The 17,424-nt window shown below is 40.9% G+C and overlaps 1 protein-coding gene across 2 annotated transcripts in view; it reads left to right on the top strand.

Annotated features, from left to right (window-relative positions):
- Window positions 1–10,027, top strand: part of cbfa2t2 (CBFA2/RUNX1 partner transcriptional co-repressor 2) — a 36,085-nt gene extending 26,058 nt beyond the window's left edge. For both annotated transcript variants that reach the window (XM_084929430.1, XM_084929431.1), the window contains exons 3-11: window positions 48–289; window positions 382–471; window positions 2,608–2,792; window positions 2,886–3,139; window positions 4,740–4,825; window positions 5,672–5,864; window positions 7,147–7,215; window positions 7,382–7,572; window positions 8,140–10,027. In XM_084929430.1, coding sequence (XP_084785556.1) covers window positions 48–289; window positions 382–471; window positions 2,608–2,792; window positions 2,886–3,139; window positions 4,740–4,825; window positions 5,672–5,864; window positions 7,147–7,215; window positions 7,382–7,572; window positions 8,140–8,481 — 1,652 coding nt within the window. In that variant the 3' untranslated portion in view covers window positions 8,482–10,027. The remainder of the gene's footprint in view (window positions 1–47; window positions 290–381; window positions 472–2,607; window positions 2,793–2,885; window positions 3,140–4,739; window positions 4,826–5,671; window positions 5,865–7,146; window positions 7,216–7,381; window positions 7,573–8,139) is intronic.
- Window positions 10,028–17,424: the final 7,397 nt, after the last annotated feature.

The raw sequence follows: 17,424 nt of genomic DNA, 5'->3' as shown, positions 1-17,424 counted from the left end.
TATTTTGATTTCTCTCCTCTTCATGTTGGTTTTCCGTCCTTCCCCAGTGACCAATGGGAATCATCATTCCCCACCAACACTGAATGCAGTGCCATCTCCACCACAGCGTTACAGCAATGGACCGTCCTCTTCCTCTTCCTCATCGCTGGCTAACCAGCAGCTGCCAGCCACCTGTGGGGCACGCCAGCTGAGCAAGCTGAAACGTTTCTTGACCACACTGCAGCAGTTTGGCAACGACATTTCTCCTGAGATTGGAGACAGCGTCCGAAGCCTAGTTCTGGCCCTTGTGGTAAATTCTATTATGGCATACTGAAGAGAAAAACAAGTCAACATTTTATAGAAATGCATTTAAATTAAACCTTCCCTTTTCCTATCTTTTAGAATTCAACAGTTACCATTGAGGAGTTTCACTCACGGCTTCAGGAGGCTACCAACTTCCCCTTACGACCCTTTGTTATTCCTTTTCTCAAGGTAAACATGCCTCCACCCCCTCCTTTTCCCATCTTTCTGTATTTGCTTTGTGCAGTTCTGCATGGAATTACTTCCCTTTTCTTTTTACAGCACTAGTATTCTTCCTCCGTTGAGTTAAATGGTTTTACACCTTGTGGTGTAAAGTTGCCCATCAGATAGTTGCCGAAGTGTATTTTGGTTAATTGAATTGGCCATTTCAGGTTCAAAGTAACCGTCAAGATTTACGTGTTGACTTGACAAGCAACAGATGACCGTGTGTTAACAGCCTCTTGAGCCCCTCTGTAACCAGGGAAGTCTGCAAGTGTATACTTTTAGTAGCTCCTCGCAGTAAAGCATCCCATAAATCTTGTATAACTGGACTTCAAGCTATAAAAAGCGGCTTTTTTTTACACTTACTTCTTGGTTATCTCTGGAGCCCTTCTGTCTGTTTGTCTAAATCCTTGATTATACTCTCTTGTGGACAGCTATTCATTCCTTTTATACTTCTTTGAAGTCCGCTGCCTGGGGAGCATACATAGTTCGTGCATTGTGATGTAAATTTTACACGGACGAGTCCGCACAGTCACGAAAAACAGGCAGGCATTTGGACATCTGCATGCACCATCGCACTCAATAGGTGATGATAAAAATGTACATTTCTCAGACGTTAGCGGACACTATCTTACTTGCGAATGGGGAAAAAGTTAATCAAGACTTTTGGTGGCTGAGACAAGAATGCTCTGTTTTTGTTGTTTTACTGATTTATTGCAATGATGTGGCATTCTCACTATTTAATGACAACTGCTGGAGTCTCTCTTAAGAGAGAGATGGAGCAGTTGGGACAAGATCTGTAGAAAATGTAGAAAAGACAGAGAAGTGGATGAGAAGGAGAGAGGGAAAAGTGGGAACTCGGAAGTGTGAAACATGCCTATAAAGTGTTCCCTTCCTTTTTTATGGTCTCCACTGCGCCATATGGAGCCGTTGTCCCGTTAAAAGAGCATTCAGCTGCCAAGGCGCCGCCAATCTAGCATCCGCCCTGCTGAAGCCCAGAGAACCCGATGCTCAACTGACACATAGCACATGTGTCCGCTAGCTGGGGCCCCAGGGAAAGAAGGGATGCAGAGGAGCATGGGAAACAGAAAAAAAAGGAGAGCCCAGGGATATTATAGAGAGGCGATCGTAAAGCAGAAGTGCCTGCGTCTATAGGGGAACTACAAGCGATACTGTAAGGATCAGCTCATAGAGGCATAGAGGAATGTTTGTTTCAATGGACAAAAAGATCTAGGTCTTTGCAGAGTAGTAAAGTGATGTTTAACTAATGCTATATGTAGTTTAAAATACTAAATAATAATAAGAGGTCAGTCACAAAATGAAAACGGATGGTTATTTAGTTGGTTGCTCAAGAAGAGGGAGAGGAGGGAGCAAGGAAGTGGTGTAATTGCAAACACACTGAAGTCTGTTCCTAATTAGGGAAATGCAGGGAACAAAAGAGAGATGGAAAGATTGGATGGAGACAGTCCCAGATAAATACAAAAAAAAACTGAGGGGATGAGGAATTAGGGAGAAGTCTGTGTATCATTTGTTTTGAAATGTTTCTAAATTTCTAAGCCTCTGTATCATCACGCATACCTTTGCTGTGACCAACACATTATGCTCTGCACACATGCTGCTTGCAAGAGGTTCATAACCAACATCAGTTGCAGCTTAGAAAATTCTGATTTTCATTTGAATTAGGAAAGCCGCAGCCTCCTTGGAGGCAGCCGGAGAACAGCACCCAGACACAGATCTAGCCTTACAGCCAGACCCCAAGGAGTCACTGCCCCCCTTAAAACCAATTTTCTTCCAGCCAGGCGTCTTCCCCAGGAGGCAGATCTGCACTGTATCTGTTGGCTCTGTTGCAGCATGAACGTAGTCTGACTAGGATAGTTCTGGTGTGTTTGGTCCAGATCTCCCCTCCTGTTTTGTCACTATCAGGTTTTCTGGTGTTTCTCTCTTTCTGTCTGCGTTCGTCTTTGAATGAGTAAAATCAATGCTCATTGATATAGGAGCGAGTAGTGGCCAAAGTCTACTTATACATGGGTTCATCTGTGCTCTATGAAAATAACTTTACCTGCAAATCATAATCAAACTTAACAAGTATAATTTCTTTCTTGTCAGGCAAACCTCCCTTTGCTGCAGAGGGAGTTGCTCCACTGTGCACGGGCAGCCAAGCAGACCCCAGCTCAGTACTTGTCCCAGCATGAGCACCTCCTGCTAAGCACCACTCTGGCATCTTCTCCAGACTCCTCTGAGCTCCTGATGGAGCCTCCAGAGCCTGGAACCAAGAGACACAGCCCAAGCAGGTTAGATAAATGCATAAAAAAGACCTATAATATATAGAGTATATAGGTAAACAGTGAGAGAGCTACATTAAGTCACTCCTGTCTCCCCCTCAGGGCTAAAGAGAACGGTTTCCGTGAACGCCCACCTGTAGCTATGGAGCCTGCCGCAAAGCGGATTTGCACCATCAGCCCAGCTCCCCGACACAGCCCTGCTCACCCATTGCCACTGACCGCCCAGCTTCACCCAACCCCTCCACCCTTGCAGCATTACGCCCTGGATGACATCGCAGCACCTCACATCCTGCACCGTGAGCACAGCCAACGTGTTTTGGAGATCCGCGAACTCAAAGACAGGCCACGACTTCCTGGTATGTGATGCAAACTCAGTGTAAGGATATTCCTGATGAACTTCATTTCTGAAGGTGTTTCCAGTCTACATTGTGGGTGATAAGGTGATGCATATTCAGTCTCAGTTGTAGCCTTTGTGGCAGCAGTGAATAAGTGTTGTAGGCATCCTTGTGAACCAAATATACAAGTGTGTAGTGTCAAACTTGTTTGCACATTTCTGTAGAACATCCGTACAACAGAACTTTATTGGCTCTTTACAGTAGTTTGAATGCAAGTAGCTGCTAACCATATTTAGAAATGAACATACTTGCATGAAGACAGATGCACACAAATATCATATTCTATATGTGATAATGGGTGGTCTGTGTGTTTGTGTAGGCAAGACCCATATATCTCAGGAGTCCACGTATGTATATAAACAGAGCCATACTGTCCAGGCAGGGAGAGCTGGATGTACTCTGGTGTATATCTAGCCTTCATTTGGGGCTTGTCAGCACTCAGTGGAAACATCGGTAGCACACATACACACATACAGACACACACCTTGATATGTTCCTGGTAGAGGTGCTGTGTTTATGAGTCCTTAGTCCCCTGTCTGACAGCCTCCCGACCGCCTGCCGCCACTTAACTCATAGGCACACACTCACGCATAAACACATCAGTCCACACACTGGTGGCTTTGAACTGATGGACACTGATGAGAACCAGAAGTAGCGAAGATGTTGAGAAGGCAGTGTGCATGAGGGTATCATTGCTCTCCTAAACAACCCTTGTGTGCAGGGTCTTGTTGGCTCTTTCTTACCAAATTTTTAAGAGATTGTGGTTTGCATCTTTGTAGACAGCGTGGGTCTACTTGCATGAACATGTGGATGTTTTTTAGCCTCTGTGTGAGTACAAACTTGTGTGCAAACGCTGATTACTGTTAAATGTATTTGGATATTGCTGATGTCACAGTGTAATGACTGGATTTGAATCAGATTAGCTTTGTTTTTGTGTGTGTGTGCGTGTAGCCGTAATAGTCTACAATGAGTGTCAGAACGGCTGGTTGTGTTTAGAAGTGGAGCCACTCCACTCAGCCTGAGTGTCTCCCTACTGGAATGCTGTGAGCTCCAGGAGGGGAGGTGCTAAGGGAGAAGTTTTGGGTGTATGTGAGTGTGTGGTTGACAGCTGACTTCCAGATGTGTGCAAGCTCTGGAGCTCTGGGCGCTGGGAGTCTGTTTTATATCACAGGGGTCTCTTTTTCACTTTCGCTCAATCTTTGTTTCTCACTGTCCCTTTATCTTCTTGCCTCTGCATGTTCACCTGCCCTCAATCAAGGCATAAACAAAAATAAAATAAATAAAACTCCTTTTGTCATCCTTAATTGTCGTGTGTTCGAGTTTTAGCTAATAGCCTCGATTTAGTACTTTTAAATTTGTTTAGTTTCTCATGGTGGGAAATGATAAAATTGTCTTCAAGTTTAATGTAAATATGTTTTTTGTAATTTTAACAGAAGCACTTATTTACCATATATAGACATGCATAGGTGTTTTTGACTCACTGTCACTTGTGGCTTCTCTTGCATTAAGAAGAATCTTAATCATGATGGCCTGTGGTTTGTCTTGTGTGTGATTCAATCAGGCACTAATGGGGGCTACCGTGAGGAGCCAGTGGACCACAGACTGACAGACAGAGAGTGGGCTGATGAATGGAGGCATCTGGACCATGTAAGTCTGCGGACAGGCACCACTGGTGCTGTTGATTTTTGATACAGAAAGAATGTGATTTGTTTTACTGGGGTTTACCACTAAAGCAATCTATCACAGCTTAAAAGCACACATAATCGGTAGGCCAGAACTTTCTGATAAGACATCATTGGTTTATAAGCTGCAATTAATTTATTTGGTATGGGTTCAAACATTTTATTGGGGGTTCATTATTAAGCTTATTATTATAATTATTATTATAATTATTATTATTATTATTATTATTATAAGCTGTTAAGGGGAACTTAGACTTGCCATGATGTAGGAAATGCTCCCTCAGCAAGACACTTTGCCATAGGTACCTATTGAAATAATAGACTGTATGATTGTGTGATTTATTGGCAAAAAAGGCTTGTAGGTAATTTGAAGTAAAATATAAATATAAAGTCAAGAAAGGGTTATGCAATAGGTCTGTGAATGTGGACGTTAATGAGTTTCTTAATGGATTGTGATTAAGACATCCTGAACTACCTTTCCAGGAGATAAATGGTCAGGTTATTAAAAAGGTTACAAGGAGAAGAAACATAGCAAAGACACAAAAGGTTGCTGGGAAATTACAATTATTAACATAAGTCAATGTGTTTTAGGCATTAAAACAAGGTATTTATGTTTAACTGCTTACTGGGATGAAATTCTACCAAGTCAAGGAGATGGTTTGTGAAACTGGTTCTTGATTTGATGAAATAAGTACTTTTTGAAACTTCAGACATAGCTATTAAATAGTTGCTTAATGATGTAAGATTTAAATAATTCCTCAAGTAGCTAAAAGCCATCTCAATTAATAAAATGTTGTTTGTCGTCATCAAGGTGTTGAACTGTATTGTGGACATGGTAGAAAAGACACGGCGGTCAGTGAGCGTTCTCAGACGATGCCAGGAGTCAGATCGTGAGGAGCTTAACTACTGGAGACGACGTTCGAGCGAGCAGGAAGACCCGCGCAAAGGAGGACCGGCATCTGCTCCATTCTCCAAGACGCACAGCCCTCACTCTTCTGAGTCGGGTGGGTACCACTGTTTTTTTTGGGTTTCGCTTTTGTCAGGGACCAATAATTTTTCATTGTTTACGCTTGCTGCTTTACTACAGTAAATGTTTCATGATTTTCAGAAAGAAACCAAATTTATATAATGCTTGATGTTGCACATGCTCTAAACTTCATATTTAACCTCCTAGTAAGGATTAACAGTTCAATTCAGTTTAAAAGACTGATGTTTCCATTTCCTTTTAAAAGTGTTATTTATTTTGAGATCAGTTCATTAAATGAACTTTAGAATGGGTAAGCAAATGTCTTTTCTAAAGAAATATAACCATGGGTTGTTCACTCTGGGATAATGATGCTAGATAAACTACAAGCATTGTGAATAATAGCACATAATGATCTGGGCATCCTGAGATTAATTTAGGCGATGCAAATGTCCAGTCATTTCTGTTTCATAGTCATTACATCATCTAGTGGTCATTAATAGAACTGCGCCGAAGTCACACGTCAGCGTGTTAGTGAGTCCATCCACAGTTAGTCCCTCAGTCTGCTGTGTACTGGCAGTGTTCTTTCTGCGTGCCAGCCTTGCCATCCCCCTGCTGCTCCATAGTCACAGACAGGTGCCAGGATTGGCCTCCGCCATATCGGCCACAGAAGGGCCGTCCTGCCGTCCTGCAGGCACAGAGACCCAGAGCTAGCTGACTCGCCAGAGCACCATCTGGGCTCCCAGTCGGAAAGCCTGCCTGCTTGCCTAGGCTTGGTCTGCTATAGTGGGGGTGTATAAAGGCTTGGTGAAGAGAAGGGATGTAAATGAAGGCAAAAAGAGAAAGAGGTGGCGAGATCAGCTGTGAGTGATGGAGAAGGAAGCGGAAAAAGGAGATAAGAAAGGCAGCAGTATTAGAGAGGCAGAGCCCAGTAGTGAGTTAGGAATGAATTACGATTCAGGGAGACAGATTTGAGGGAAGAAACAGAGTATTGACACAGCTTGATGGTCTGCATTTCTCTCCAAGCCAAACACATTCCTTTCTGAAGCTGTCAGATCGCAGATCCATCCAGGACTCTGATAACTAACAATAACATTGGTTGTGTGGCCTAGATATTCGGAATTGTTTGCACCAGTGACAGAATAAATGTCAAGATGACAAAGAAACTATTACTGTCTGTCTATCAGGCCTTTTTTTTTTAATATGCCCCCATCACCTTCAAGGAGTGTCAGCCCCAGTATAAATAAATGAAAATAAATAAATATATGAAGTTTCAAAGCCCCGGCAGGTGCTAATTGCTTCCGTTTCTGCCTCCCCTGCAGACTCTCAGCGTGATTTTGCTCCACGGCCAGGCTCAGCATATGTTACAGATGAAATCTGGAGAAAAGCTGGTAAGAACATGAAACAAAATTAGTATAAAGACTCAACCAGTTGTTGCATTTAGGAAAGTAATATTTTGACACACTTAGCAGATTGCTGTGTGCTTTACTTATGCAAGTGTGCACAGTAAAAACAAGGTGAGCCCCACCTAAATCTCTTGTCTTCTCTGAACTATAGAAGAAGCGGTGAATGAAGTTAAGCGTCAGGCCATGGAAGAGGTTCAGAAAGCTGTAGCAGAGGCTGAGCAGAAAGCATTTGAGATGATTGCTGCTGAGAGGGCCAAGATGGAAAAGACTGTGGCTGAGGCCAAGCGGAAGGCTCAAGAAGATGCCATCATGGTCATTAATGAACAAGAGGACTCCAGTGAGGTGAGCAAGAACTGCAGAGAAACTACAGCAACAAGATGTGTGTGTACATATATGTGTGTTTTATATGTATGTATGCATGTATGCATGCACTTAAATGTCCAAGTATACATAATTTAGAGTTACAGTCTTTTGGGCATTTTTAATAGCAATTACAGATTAATAGTGTAATAAAGCAATAACAGTGGTGCAAATGACTAGATTAAAGTGGAAAATAAAGCGCACGATAAAGCGCTGTGTTTATCGTGATGATTCCACACATGGATTTTTTTGAACATGTTGAAGGGCCTCACATGATTTAGTAAAGAGTCCATATGGGACTCGGTGGGAGGGCAGAAAAATTACTCAAAATGAATGCTTTAGTTGCTGAATCTGCTGAGACAGCTGTATGCATACAAGTTCACAATGATTACTCCAATTCATTGCCGCGTTTGCTTCTGCTGCCCCCAAATGGTCCAACAAATTACTGTAGTTTTGTTTTGTAAGGGGTTTATTTAAAAATTAAAGAATACAAATGCAGTTTGTACAAGTGAGAGATAGAAATGAACTATATCTTTCCTCTCTCATTAGTGTTGCTGGAACTGTGGTCGCAAAGCTAGCGAGACGTGCAGCGGCTGCAACGCCGCTCGCTACTGTGGGTCTTTCTGCCAGCACAAAGACTGGGAGAGACATCACCTCATCTGCAGCCCAGGACTTCAGGCTCAACCCAAACCGGTACCTGCAAGCAGAGTGGCTGCCGTGGCTACAGCAGCATCGGCCGCCACCGTCGTGTCTCCTGTTGGTCTGGCTGGGGTCAAAGTTCCTGACAGTGTGCCTTCAGTCTGCAGTCCAGGTGGGGAGAAGGCTTCAGTCGCTTCGCGTTCATCCACTCCCTCCACCCCTGCCTCGGCCCCTGAGACGAACGGACACTAGGAGGCAAAGGACCTTGGCGGTGCATGTGTCACCTACCCTCTTCAAAAACCGTGAAGAACTGAAACAGCAGCATGAGGGAACTATTTGTGGGTTAAGTTAGGATAACAGATTTTTCAACATACTCTTTGGCAGATAAAAAAGGACAGATTATGGATAACTGTTTGAGTGATATGTCAACTGGGACTTTGGCTTTGGCAAAGAACAGAAGGACTCCTCTTGAATGCATTAATTGGATGAACAGATCTCCCTAGCAGATGGAAACGTGTTTCTCATCGTCCAAAAACCAAAATCTTGGATGTGTGAGGGGTGGAAAAAAACTGATTGATCTCCGTTTGTTCTCTGGTGGCAGCGTGGAAGTTATGAAAGGGAGGCATACGAGAACAAACACAGGAGATTAAAGAACAATGAGGTATAAAGATATTTCCCCCCATGTACCAATATCCTCACTTTGATGTGTATAAATCTAAGCTTGGGAGGAGGTGGTGGTAATTGTAAACAGTGTAATAGTACCAGCGCTAAAACATCTGTCTTCGTCCTGTAGGAAAAATCTGACCGTAGACCACGGAAGAGCCGTCTCCGCAGCTCCGGTGTATACATAAATATTTGCTCGCCAACTTCTTGTCAGATTATCATATGTGTGAATGTGTGTCAAAGAGTCGTGCTGTCGGTGAATATTGTAAAGCATATGATTATTTTTGTCAAAGCAATACTGAAATATTGTTCAGGTATTTCAAGACCTTTGCATCACCAAAGTCGCTAAAGAGAAAGTTATTGTAATTGCTTGTAACTGTGTTTGTGAAAAAGAGATAATACTACACTAACGCCCACATGTCATATTTACTTTTAAAAAAAGTTAAACTCTGGTCATTACTTTTTTTTTGCCATTTCCAATCATTAGAAGGAACACAGGCAAAGTGATGGTGGTGGATCCAGTAAGCACAGAAACATTCAGTTTGGGCTTTTTTCTGGCTGCAATTTCACTTTGGCACTTGTTCATATCACCAGCTGTGTATGGCAGGTCAGATGTTGCTCAGAACACCTCCACCACTGTAATGTTTGCATCAGGGGACAGGAGTAGTATGCTTTCCAGCACCGTTTCCAACAAATACAGGTATTAAGCTATGAAAACTAAATCCGTTTCACTTCAGCTGAAATTTTCACTGATGCTGACAACGCCGTGGTGAAGGTGCAGAGCGCTGACTCTGTCCCACAGAGAATCTCAGGAGCTTAACTGTATTTGTATGTACAGACCGTTCTTGTTCTTTTGTAACAATGAAACCTTGTATAACTTGACGGTTAGGTGAAAGTCAGATGTTTAGTGTGGAAATTTGATTTATGGTACTCTGCTGTTACAACTGAAACTCGCTTGTTTCCATTTGTTGTAAGATGACTTTGTAAAGAATATTATGAGAGAATGCCTTTATTTTGTGAGCCACGATTTTTCCTCTTCATTCTTTGAACATGTTTTTTTGTTATGAGACATAACTTCATATGGAAATCATATCTTGACATGAAGTATGAAATAAAGAAGTAGAGTTACTTCAAAGCGTTTCCCTGATGTTTGTGCTCATTTTTAGAAATATGCAAAAAAAAAATCTTCCTGGTAATATGCGATAAAGTAAAATGTGTCTATTAATACAGGTGTCATATATACTCGGTTGACACTGAATTAAGAAATTCTCCTTTTTTCACATAATCACAATCAGCTGCAAATGTTAATGTACGATATTAGAGAGTAGAGGTGTGAATGAAACGGTTCCTATGTATAAAATATGACTATATAAGATATTTGGTCATGATATAATAAGGTATTTTTCTACAATTAGTCAAATAATAGATAATAATAGCAGTAATGAAAGTGCTAAACTGGAGTTCTGAGGTTCTTTCAAAAAGCTGCATGACAGTGAATTTTACATTGTCTTTGTCTCTTTATTGAATCATTCAGTGAGTCCAGTTTAAAAATGCAAGACACATCTTTGAAGTCTGAAGGTACGAAGTAATGAAGTAAGCTCTCGGTGCGAGTGGACTACTCTAAAGTGGGTTGAGTTAAAGTTCTGCCATGTATTATGTATAATGTTTTCCACCTTTGAATTCGATTAATATTCTAGTGATTTTACTGAAGAACAAATGTTGTAGAAAAAAAAGTGATCACGGGAGATTGTGATTCAACGGTTTTGTCATTGTCACGTTTAAAGAAATGCAACTTTTAAAAAAAAGGAAAACTGAGATTGATGCAATAACACACATTACCACAAGGTGGCAGTGTAATCCCTATGTTGATAGTGAAGCCTCTTGATTTCGGTTTAGAAGATTCGGTACATGGATGAGTCCATTGCAGAATTGTAGTTGTTACAAAAGTATCAAAAAAACTACTAAAAACATGCAAAATGTTGTTCGATATATTACATATTACTAGGAAATAATATTTAAGGCCTAGAAGACAAAATGTCAGTTGGTCACTGCTCTCTCATCTTGTAACTAAACTCGCTATTTGCAAAGCAGCTAATAAGCAGAGTAGCTGCAAGGAACACTGAAAATTAAACTAAAAAAGTATACTTTTAATCCCGCCACATTATATAAATCATATATTTCAAACCTAAAACCCTTGCTTGACTGATGCTATGATCCTTATTGTCAAAGTAGCTGCAAGAACTAAATTATAGGCACAATATAGACAGTCTTCTTAACTGCTGACCTTCCACTAAGCAGGGATTTCTGTTCGTTTGCCTTGTCTCACTGACTTTTAGTATTAGTAGTAATAGTATGATTATAAAGAGATTTTGTTGCTCATATTTGAAAGGAAAATTAAACATTACCTCATCTGTACATGTAACAGGATGCTCAGTATATTAATTCCCAGTATAACTGGGAATCAATAAAGACGTTTATGTGTACTGTGTAAGAGCACTCCCTATTTAGATATGAAACTGTTTCCGCTGCTTCTGTAAATACTATTCTTTTGTTCTGTTTTGCATATCCAATGTTATTTTTGGACTAATTTTCCATGAGTTTCTAGCTCTTGCACTACAAGTATGCTAGAAGAAAAAGTAGAATCAGCAAGCAATCACAGTTGTGATAGTGTCAGACTGTTTGTGTACATGTGCCAGTCTTTGTTGTGGATAGAGGAGCATCTCTGTGGTTAGCTTGCTTCTTGGCTCTCTCACCACACTGTTGTAGTGCTTGTGGGGAGATACTGGCTTAATTATGTGTCTGGTTTCTGTCCCAACTTTTTGCCTGAGGCATATTAATAGAAGTCACTTAGGATTCATCATCTTTTTCAGAACTTTCCTTAGAGACAACTCACATTCCCTCCATCATAGTCTGTCTGCCCTTTGATAAAATTTGCTAATGGTTTTTGACAGCACGCTATTATCAACACTTAGTATTGTTCAAGGTCAGCGGTGCTTTACAGTAATCTACTCGGAAACCTGTTTTTTGTACTTTGCTAGTGCTGTGCTTGACCTGCATCAGCCGCTGCATGAAATTTAGCTTCATATCCTAATCTATGTAAATCTAACTGCATGGGCTAATAAATTCCACTCATAGCAGAACCCAAGTGAGTATGAGTCTTTAAGTCAACGAGGACAAGTGACTCAGTATTTCAGAGGCAAGATGCCCTCTGAACACGTTACCTCCCACACAATCAAGTCTCCAGCTTGAAAGAAATGGAGATACTGAGGCATGAAATGGGACAACAGCTGCTGCATTTTCAACTTTGGCCCCAAGCCTAGGTATTTCTGAGCAGGTTACAGCTCAAGACGGCAGACATACACAACAAATGTACAATGATTGATGTATAAATCTGTGAAGACAATATTTTTATTTTTATGTAGAGCTTTTTTTGTCTGTTTATTTTTATATTTCTTTTTTTTGGGGGGGGTTAGAGATCAGGTTTCCAAGAGAAGACACATTGGCAGACAATATTTAAAATTTCTGACAGTCATACCTTTATTATTTTGTGTTGACATTGTTTAAACTTTTCTGCTGTCCACCATAAACCAGAAGGGAAACATACAGAGAGGTGGCACAGGATTTGACTTTAGGTGCCTTTTGAGTGTTGCCTTCAGCAAAAGAACGTAACATAGGTGGGGAGGGGGGACTGAAAAGAGAACAATAAAACGGGACAACAGATGTCGTTTGGTCACCTTAGCCCTAGCCCTTGGCTTTTTGAAGTGATGAGCTGTGTTTGCACACATCAGAGCCAAGGGCACCTGCCTGAAAGAGCATAAAAAGACCCTTTTTTCTATGCTGCTCTGAAGGAGATGAGCACAGAGAGGCGGCGGCAGCATTTTTATTCACTGGCTTTTGATTCAGTGGTTGACTGACTTGTATTTTATTGTTTTCGCTATGTTTATTATTTTATCGTATTTATTATTCTTATCGTATCTATTATGTTTCTGTTGTTCAGCACTTTGGTCAGCCTTGTGTGTTTTTAAAGTGCTATATAAATAAACGATGATGATGATGATGATGATGATGATGATGATGATGATGATTATTCAGATTCAAAATAACAGTACAAGGCTTTAAATTTCACTTTGGCTATTCATTGGTGTCCCTTTCAACACAAAGAGAAACATGTTTCACAACCTGGAATTTAATTAAAGGAAACTAGTACTTTAGTAAAGAAATGATAGAGTACATAAATATGTTAGAGCTCACTGTCCATCTTTTTGTTTATTAAAACCCTTGCAGTGAGTAATATTTCAAACCAGAAATATATATAAACTAAAACCTATTAAAATGAAAGAAGCACTCTCGAGCTCATGTTATTTCTGTATCATGCTGGCATATGTAGTGTGACTGCAAGGAGAAATCCCCTGATGCTCAAGGGTTGTATTCTGAATGAATAACACATACCCCTGTGGTTTCTGTATATACATTGCTCATCCACTGAAAATGGCATAGACTGGGACAATCCCTGCTGTACCTCAAAAATTTATTGTCTATTTTTGCATCCACTGTCTGTGCAGTGAAGAATCAGCAGAACTCATATCTCTTGTGCTGCAGGAGTTAAAGAGGAGCTGGATATATTCTGTTGAAGACTGCAGAAGAAATGCGGATACTATCTTTAATAAACCTCAAAAATGCACAAATCAAACCCCTTGCTTATAGTGATAATTTTGGCCAATTCAGTGTATTGACTTTTATTAATAAGTTAAGTATTTCTACATCTAATATTTGCCATGGGTCTTCAATTAAACTAACACAGAATATCCAGGGGGCTAAGGGGGACCTTTTCAGTCATGTTAAAGAAGAAAAACCCAGATACCATCACTGCCTTCATCATCTGGATAGGGAACTTCCCAGACTGGAATTCCAGAATGACAGAGATGTTGCTGAATCTATTGTACCTGAAATAGCTGGGTCATGCCCTGGTCATGTCACACATGAAAAGGAGAGCTATTGGAGTTACGTTCCAAGCTCTAATCTGAGCAGCTATGACCCTTGTAGGAGTGAGGAAAACTCCACCCAGCTGACTACCCAGTACTCAGCTGGAATATCCTTTCATCAAAGGTTACTCTTGAAACAGGCAGGAAGGTGCTGTTTGCATAGCACAGGGCAAATTGGTAGCTGTCTTTTGTGTCCAGTTAGCTTTAGTTGTTTTTGGTCATTTCTGGTCTTTGTACTGTGAGAGCTTGGTTTGTATTGCCAGCAGTAAGTCAAACTGGGCAGAGGAGGATGCATTTTGTCACAACTTCTCTTCATAATATTTATGGATAGAATTTCTATGTGCTGTCACTGAGTAGAGGAAGGAGGCTTTGGTGGTTTCATCTTGGCTTTTTGGAGATCATGCAGTTAGCTTCATCAATTCATGACCTTCAGCTTGTACTGGGATGTTTTGCAGCTGAGTGTGTGGTTTTTGTGCAGATGAGAATAAGCTCCTCCAAGTCCAAGATAATAGTTCTCAACTGGAAAAGGGTGGAACGCCCACTCCAGGTAAAGGATGAGTTGCTGCCCAAAGTGGAAGAGTTTAAATATTTCCGTGTTCATGAATAAGGAGAGAGTCGAACAGGAGATTGACAGATTGGTGCTGTTTGCAGTAATGTGAACACTGTAATGGTCTGCTGTGTTGACCAAAGAGCTGAAACTGAAGCTGTCGATTTATATGTCAATCTACATTCTGACTTTCAGTGATGGTCACAAGTTCTGGCCAGTGGCCGAGAACGTAAGACTACTGATACAAGCAGTAAATGAGCTTCCTCTGGGTTATCGCTCAGCCATGAGGTGAGGAGCCAGAGTGAGGTGGTTTGGGTATGTGACCGGGATGCTTCCTGAGAGCCTGTCTTGTGTCTTGTCCTAGGAAGAGGTGGTGAAAAAGCCCCAGAGCAGACCCACAACATGCTAGGAAGATCTGTGTGTGTGTGTGTGTGTGTCCCTCTCTAGCTATCTTTGTGAGGACTGAAATCTGCATTCTATTATACTTGTGAGAACCAACAGTCACTTGTGAGGACACACACACCGGTCCTCACAAGTTTGAAGGCCTTTTTGAGGCTCAAAATGTGGTTTTAGTGTCAGGGTTACAATTAGGTTATGGTTAGGTTTAGGGTAAGGGTTAGGGTCAGGCATTAATTTTTAATGGTTAGGGTTAGGGTAAGGGGCTAGGGAAACCATTATGTCAATGAAGGTCCTCACTAAGATAGCTGAACGGGGTTGCGTGTGTGTGTGTGTGTTTATTTCAATTATTTTTAACCAGTATAAAAACGACTCTGACTAGTTTCATCATATAAATACAACACAGAAAAAAAGTTTACTTGAAATTACTGAGAACTGAGTGATACCAGAATCAAAGAATGTTAAATAAGCTGATAGGCCAGCAGTCCATGAATATAAAATACGTTGGTACCGCTTCAGTCATTCCAATTACTCTTTGCCCATGCTATATCATTTTCTTAACATCTGAAGAAAAGATACAGCACAGCATTTTATAACAGTTCTATTAAAGATGCATACAGAGGCTGCAGTTTTTGCGGGAGAATTTAAAACAAGGAAAAAATAATATTTGCAGATTATCTTTCACTATATGTAAAAAAAGTGTATTTTGTTTGGGCTGACACTGGGAAGATGGAAATGTTTCACTTCAAACATCAATGTGCTTTGTTTTCTGTCATAACAGCAATTTTTTAAAACGCACCCTTCGCTCGCTACCATATAACAGTGGATGTAGTGGTGACACTCACCCCTCGGCATTTTGAAAAGCTGAAGTGCAATAGTGGGGGTGCGTATCCTCTGAGCCTACATATTCATTCTGCCTTAACAGCAGACAGCCTGCCTGAGAGGAGGCTTGGGATGAGATAGGGCTTCAGTTTGCCAGTATCAGTCTTGCAATCAAATATTACAGCCCAGCAATCAATGCATGGAACCTTTGAACGCATTTGTGTTCACTTACAAGTATGGCACAAACATTTTCCACAGTTACACATTTGTGTTGTAAAAAGACACTGGCTGAAAGGAAGGTTCTTGACTTTGATTTTGATTTAGAGCTTATAATAATCTAATTACAAAGGAAAAGGAAGCATACACGTTACATTTCTTTTAAACTTTCTGTGTGTTTCTGTGTAGATTTAAAATACTTTGACCATTTTTCACATGTAAAAGTGCATTGCTGTTCACACCTTGATTAAACACAGTGTGATGCAAGCTGTGATGAAGTTACAACCACATGTAGTTGGAAACCACTGGAGTGAATTTTGTAGCTTAGATGTTTCACGTTTGGATGAACTGGGTTGGGCAAGTTTAAATTTCAAGTTCTGCCCTTATTTCAAATCACTGCGAGAAGTTCACGGTTCAGGGAACACTGATAGTAAAATTATTGCCAGAGGTAGAGTGAGAAGTTTGGATGCTCCCTATTTGTAAGCCTCACAATTTGCCCCTCTTCTTGTCAGATTACCATATGGGTTATTTGAATGTTTCCAGTTTGGATTCGGGAGACAGAAACTATCTCTACTTTTAAGATTAGGCTTAAAACTTTCCTTTTTGCTAAAGCATATAGTTAGGGCTGGACCAGGTGACCCTGAATCCTCCCTTAGTTATGCTGCAATAGACGTAGGCTGCCGGGGGATTCCCATGATGCATTGAGTTTTTCCTTTCCAGTCACCTTTCTCACTCACTATGTATTAATAGACCTCTCTGCATTGAATCATATCTGTTATTAACCTCTGTCTCTCTTCCACAGCATGTCTTTTATCCTGTCTTCCTTCTCTCACCCCAACCGGTCGCAGCAGATGGCCGCCCCTCCCTGAGCCTGGTTCTGCCGGAGGTTTCTTCCTGTTAAAAGGGAGTTTTTCCTTCCCACTGTCGCCAAAGTGCTTGCTCGTAGGGGGTCATATGATTGTTGGGTTTTTCTCTGTATCTATGAAGCGCCTTGAGGCGACTTTTGTTGTGATTTGGCGCTATATAAATAAAATTGAATTGAATTGAATTGAACCTCAGTTATGTTCAGACATATCCGTATCTGTTGTCTGCAATCAATTCAGACACAGTGGGGTGTCCGGCTAAAGCATCATCGATCGATGTTTTTGGATCTACCACTGAATCAAATTATGACAAAGCAATCGCAGAGAATTTCTTAGCCAATTAAGCCACTGACCTTTTCTTTAAAGTAAGCAAAGTTTTGTGTGTTCAATAAGTTTGCTAACATGTCAGCGTGTGTTGTGTTCTTGTCATCTTGCTGGCTGCTATAAGCTGGTGAACCTAAAATACCACATCATCAGAAATCAATGTCATCAAAGTTCATGTAGTCATTTTTCACTCATTTTTTCCACTCTTTCAGCCAACATCAACTCCTGATGGATATATATACATACTGCTCTTTAGCTTGTTCAATATATTCCCTATCTAGGCTTCTTTCCACTGTTAAGCCAGTTTAAAGACCTTTCATATTGTTTTTGTTTATTTATGGATCTATGATCCAGCCATTTGAGAATTAATGAAAAAAAGGAG

The sequence above is a fragment of the Perissodus microlepis genome, chromosome 5 (genome assembly GCF_051167445.1).
Source record: "Perissodus microlepis isolate ML-2025 ecotype Zambia chromosome 5, ASM5116744v1, whole genome shotgun sequence".
NCBI classification, from domain to species: Eukaryota; Metazoa; Chordata; class Actinopteri; order Cichliformes; family Cichlidae; genus Perissodus; species Perissodus microlepis.
The sequence above is the reverse complement of the archived record's forward strand: the minus strand, read 5'-3'. Positions and strand labels throughout refer to the sequence as shown.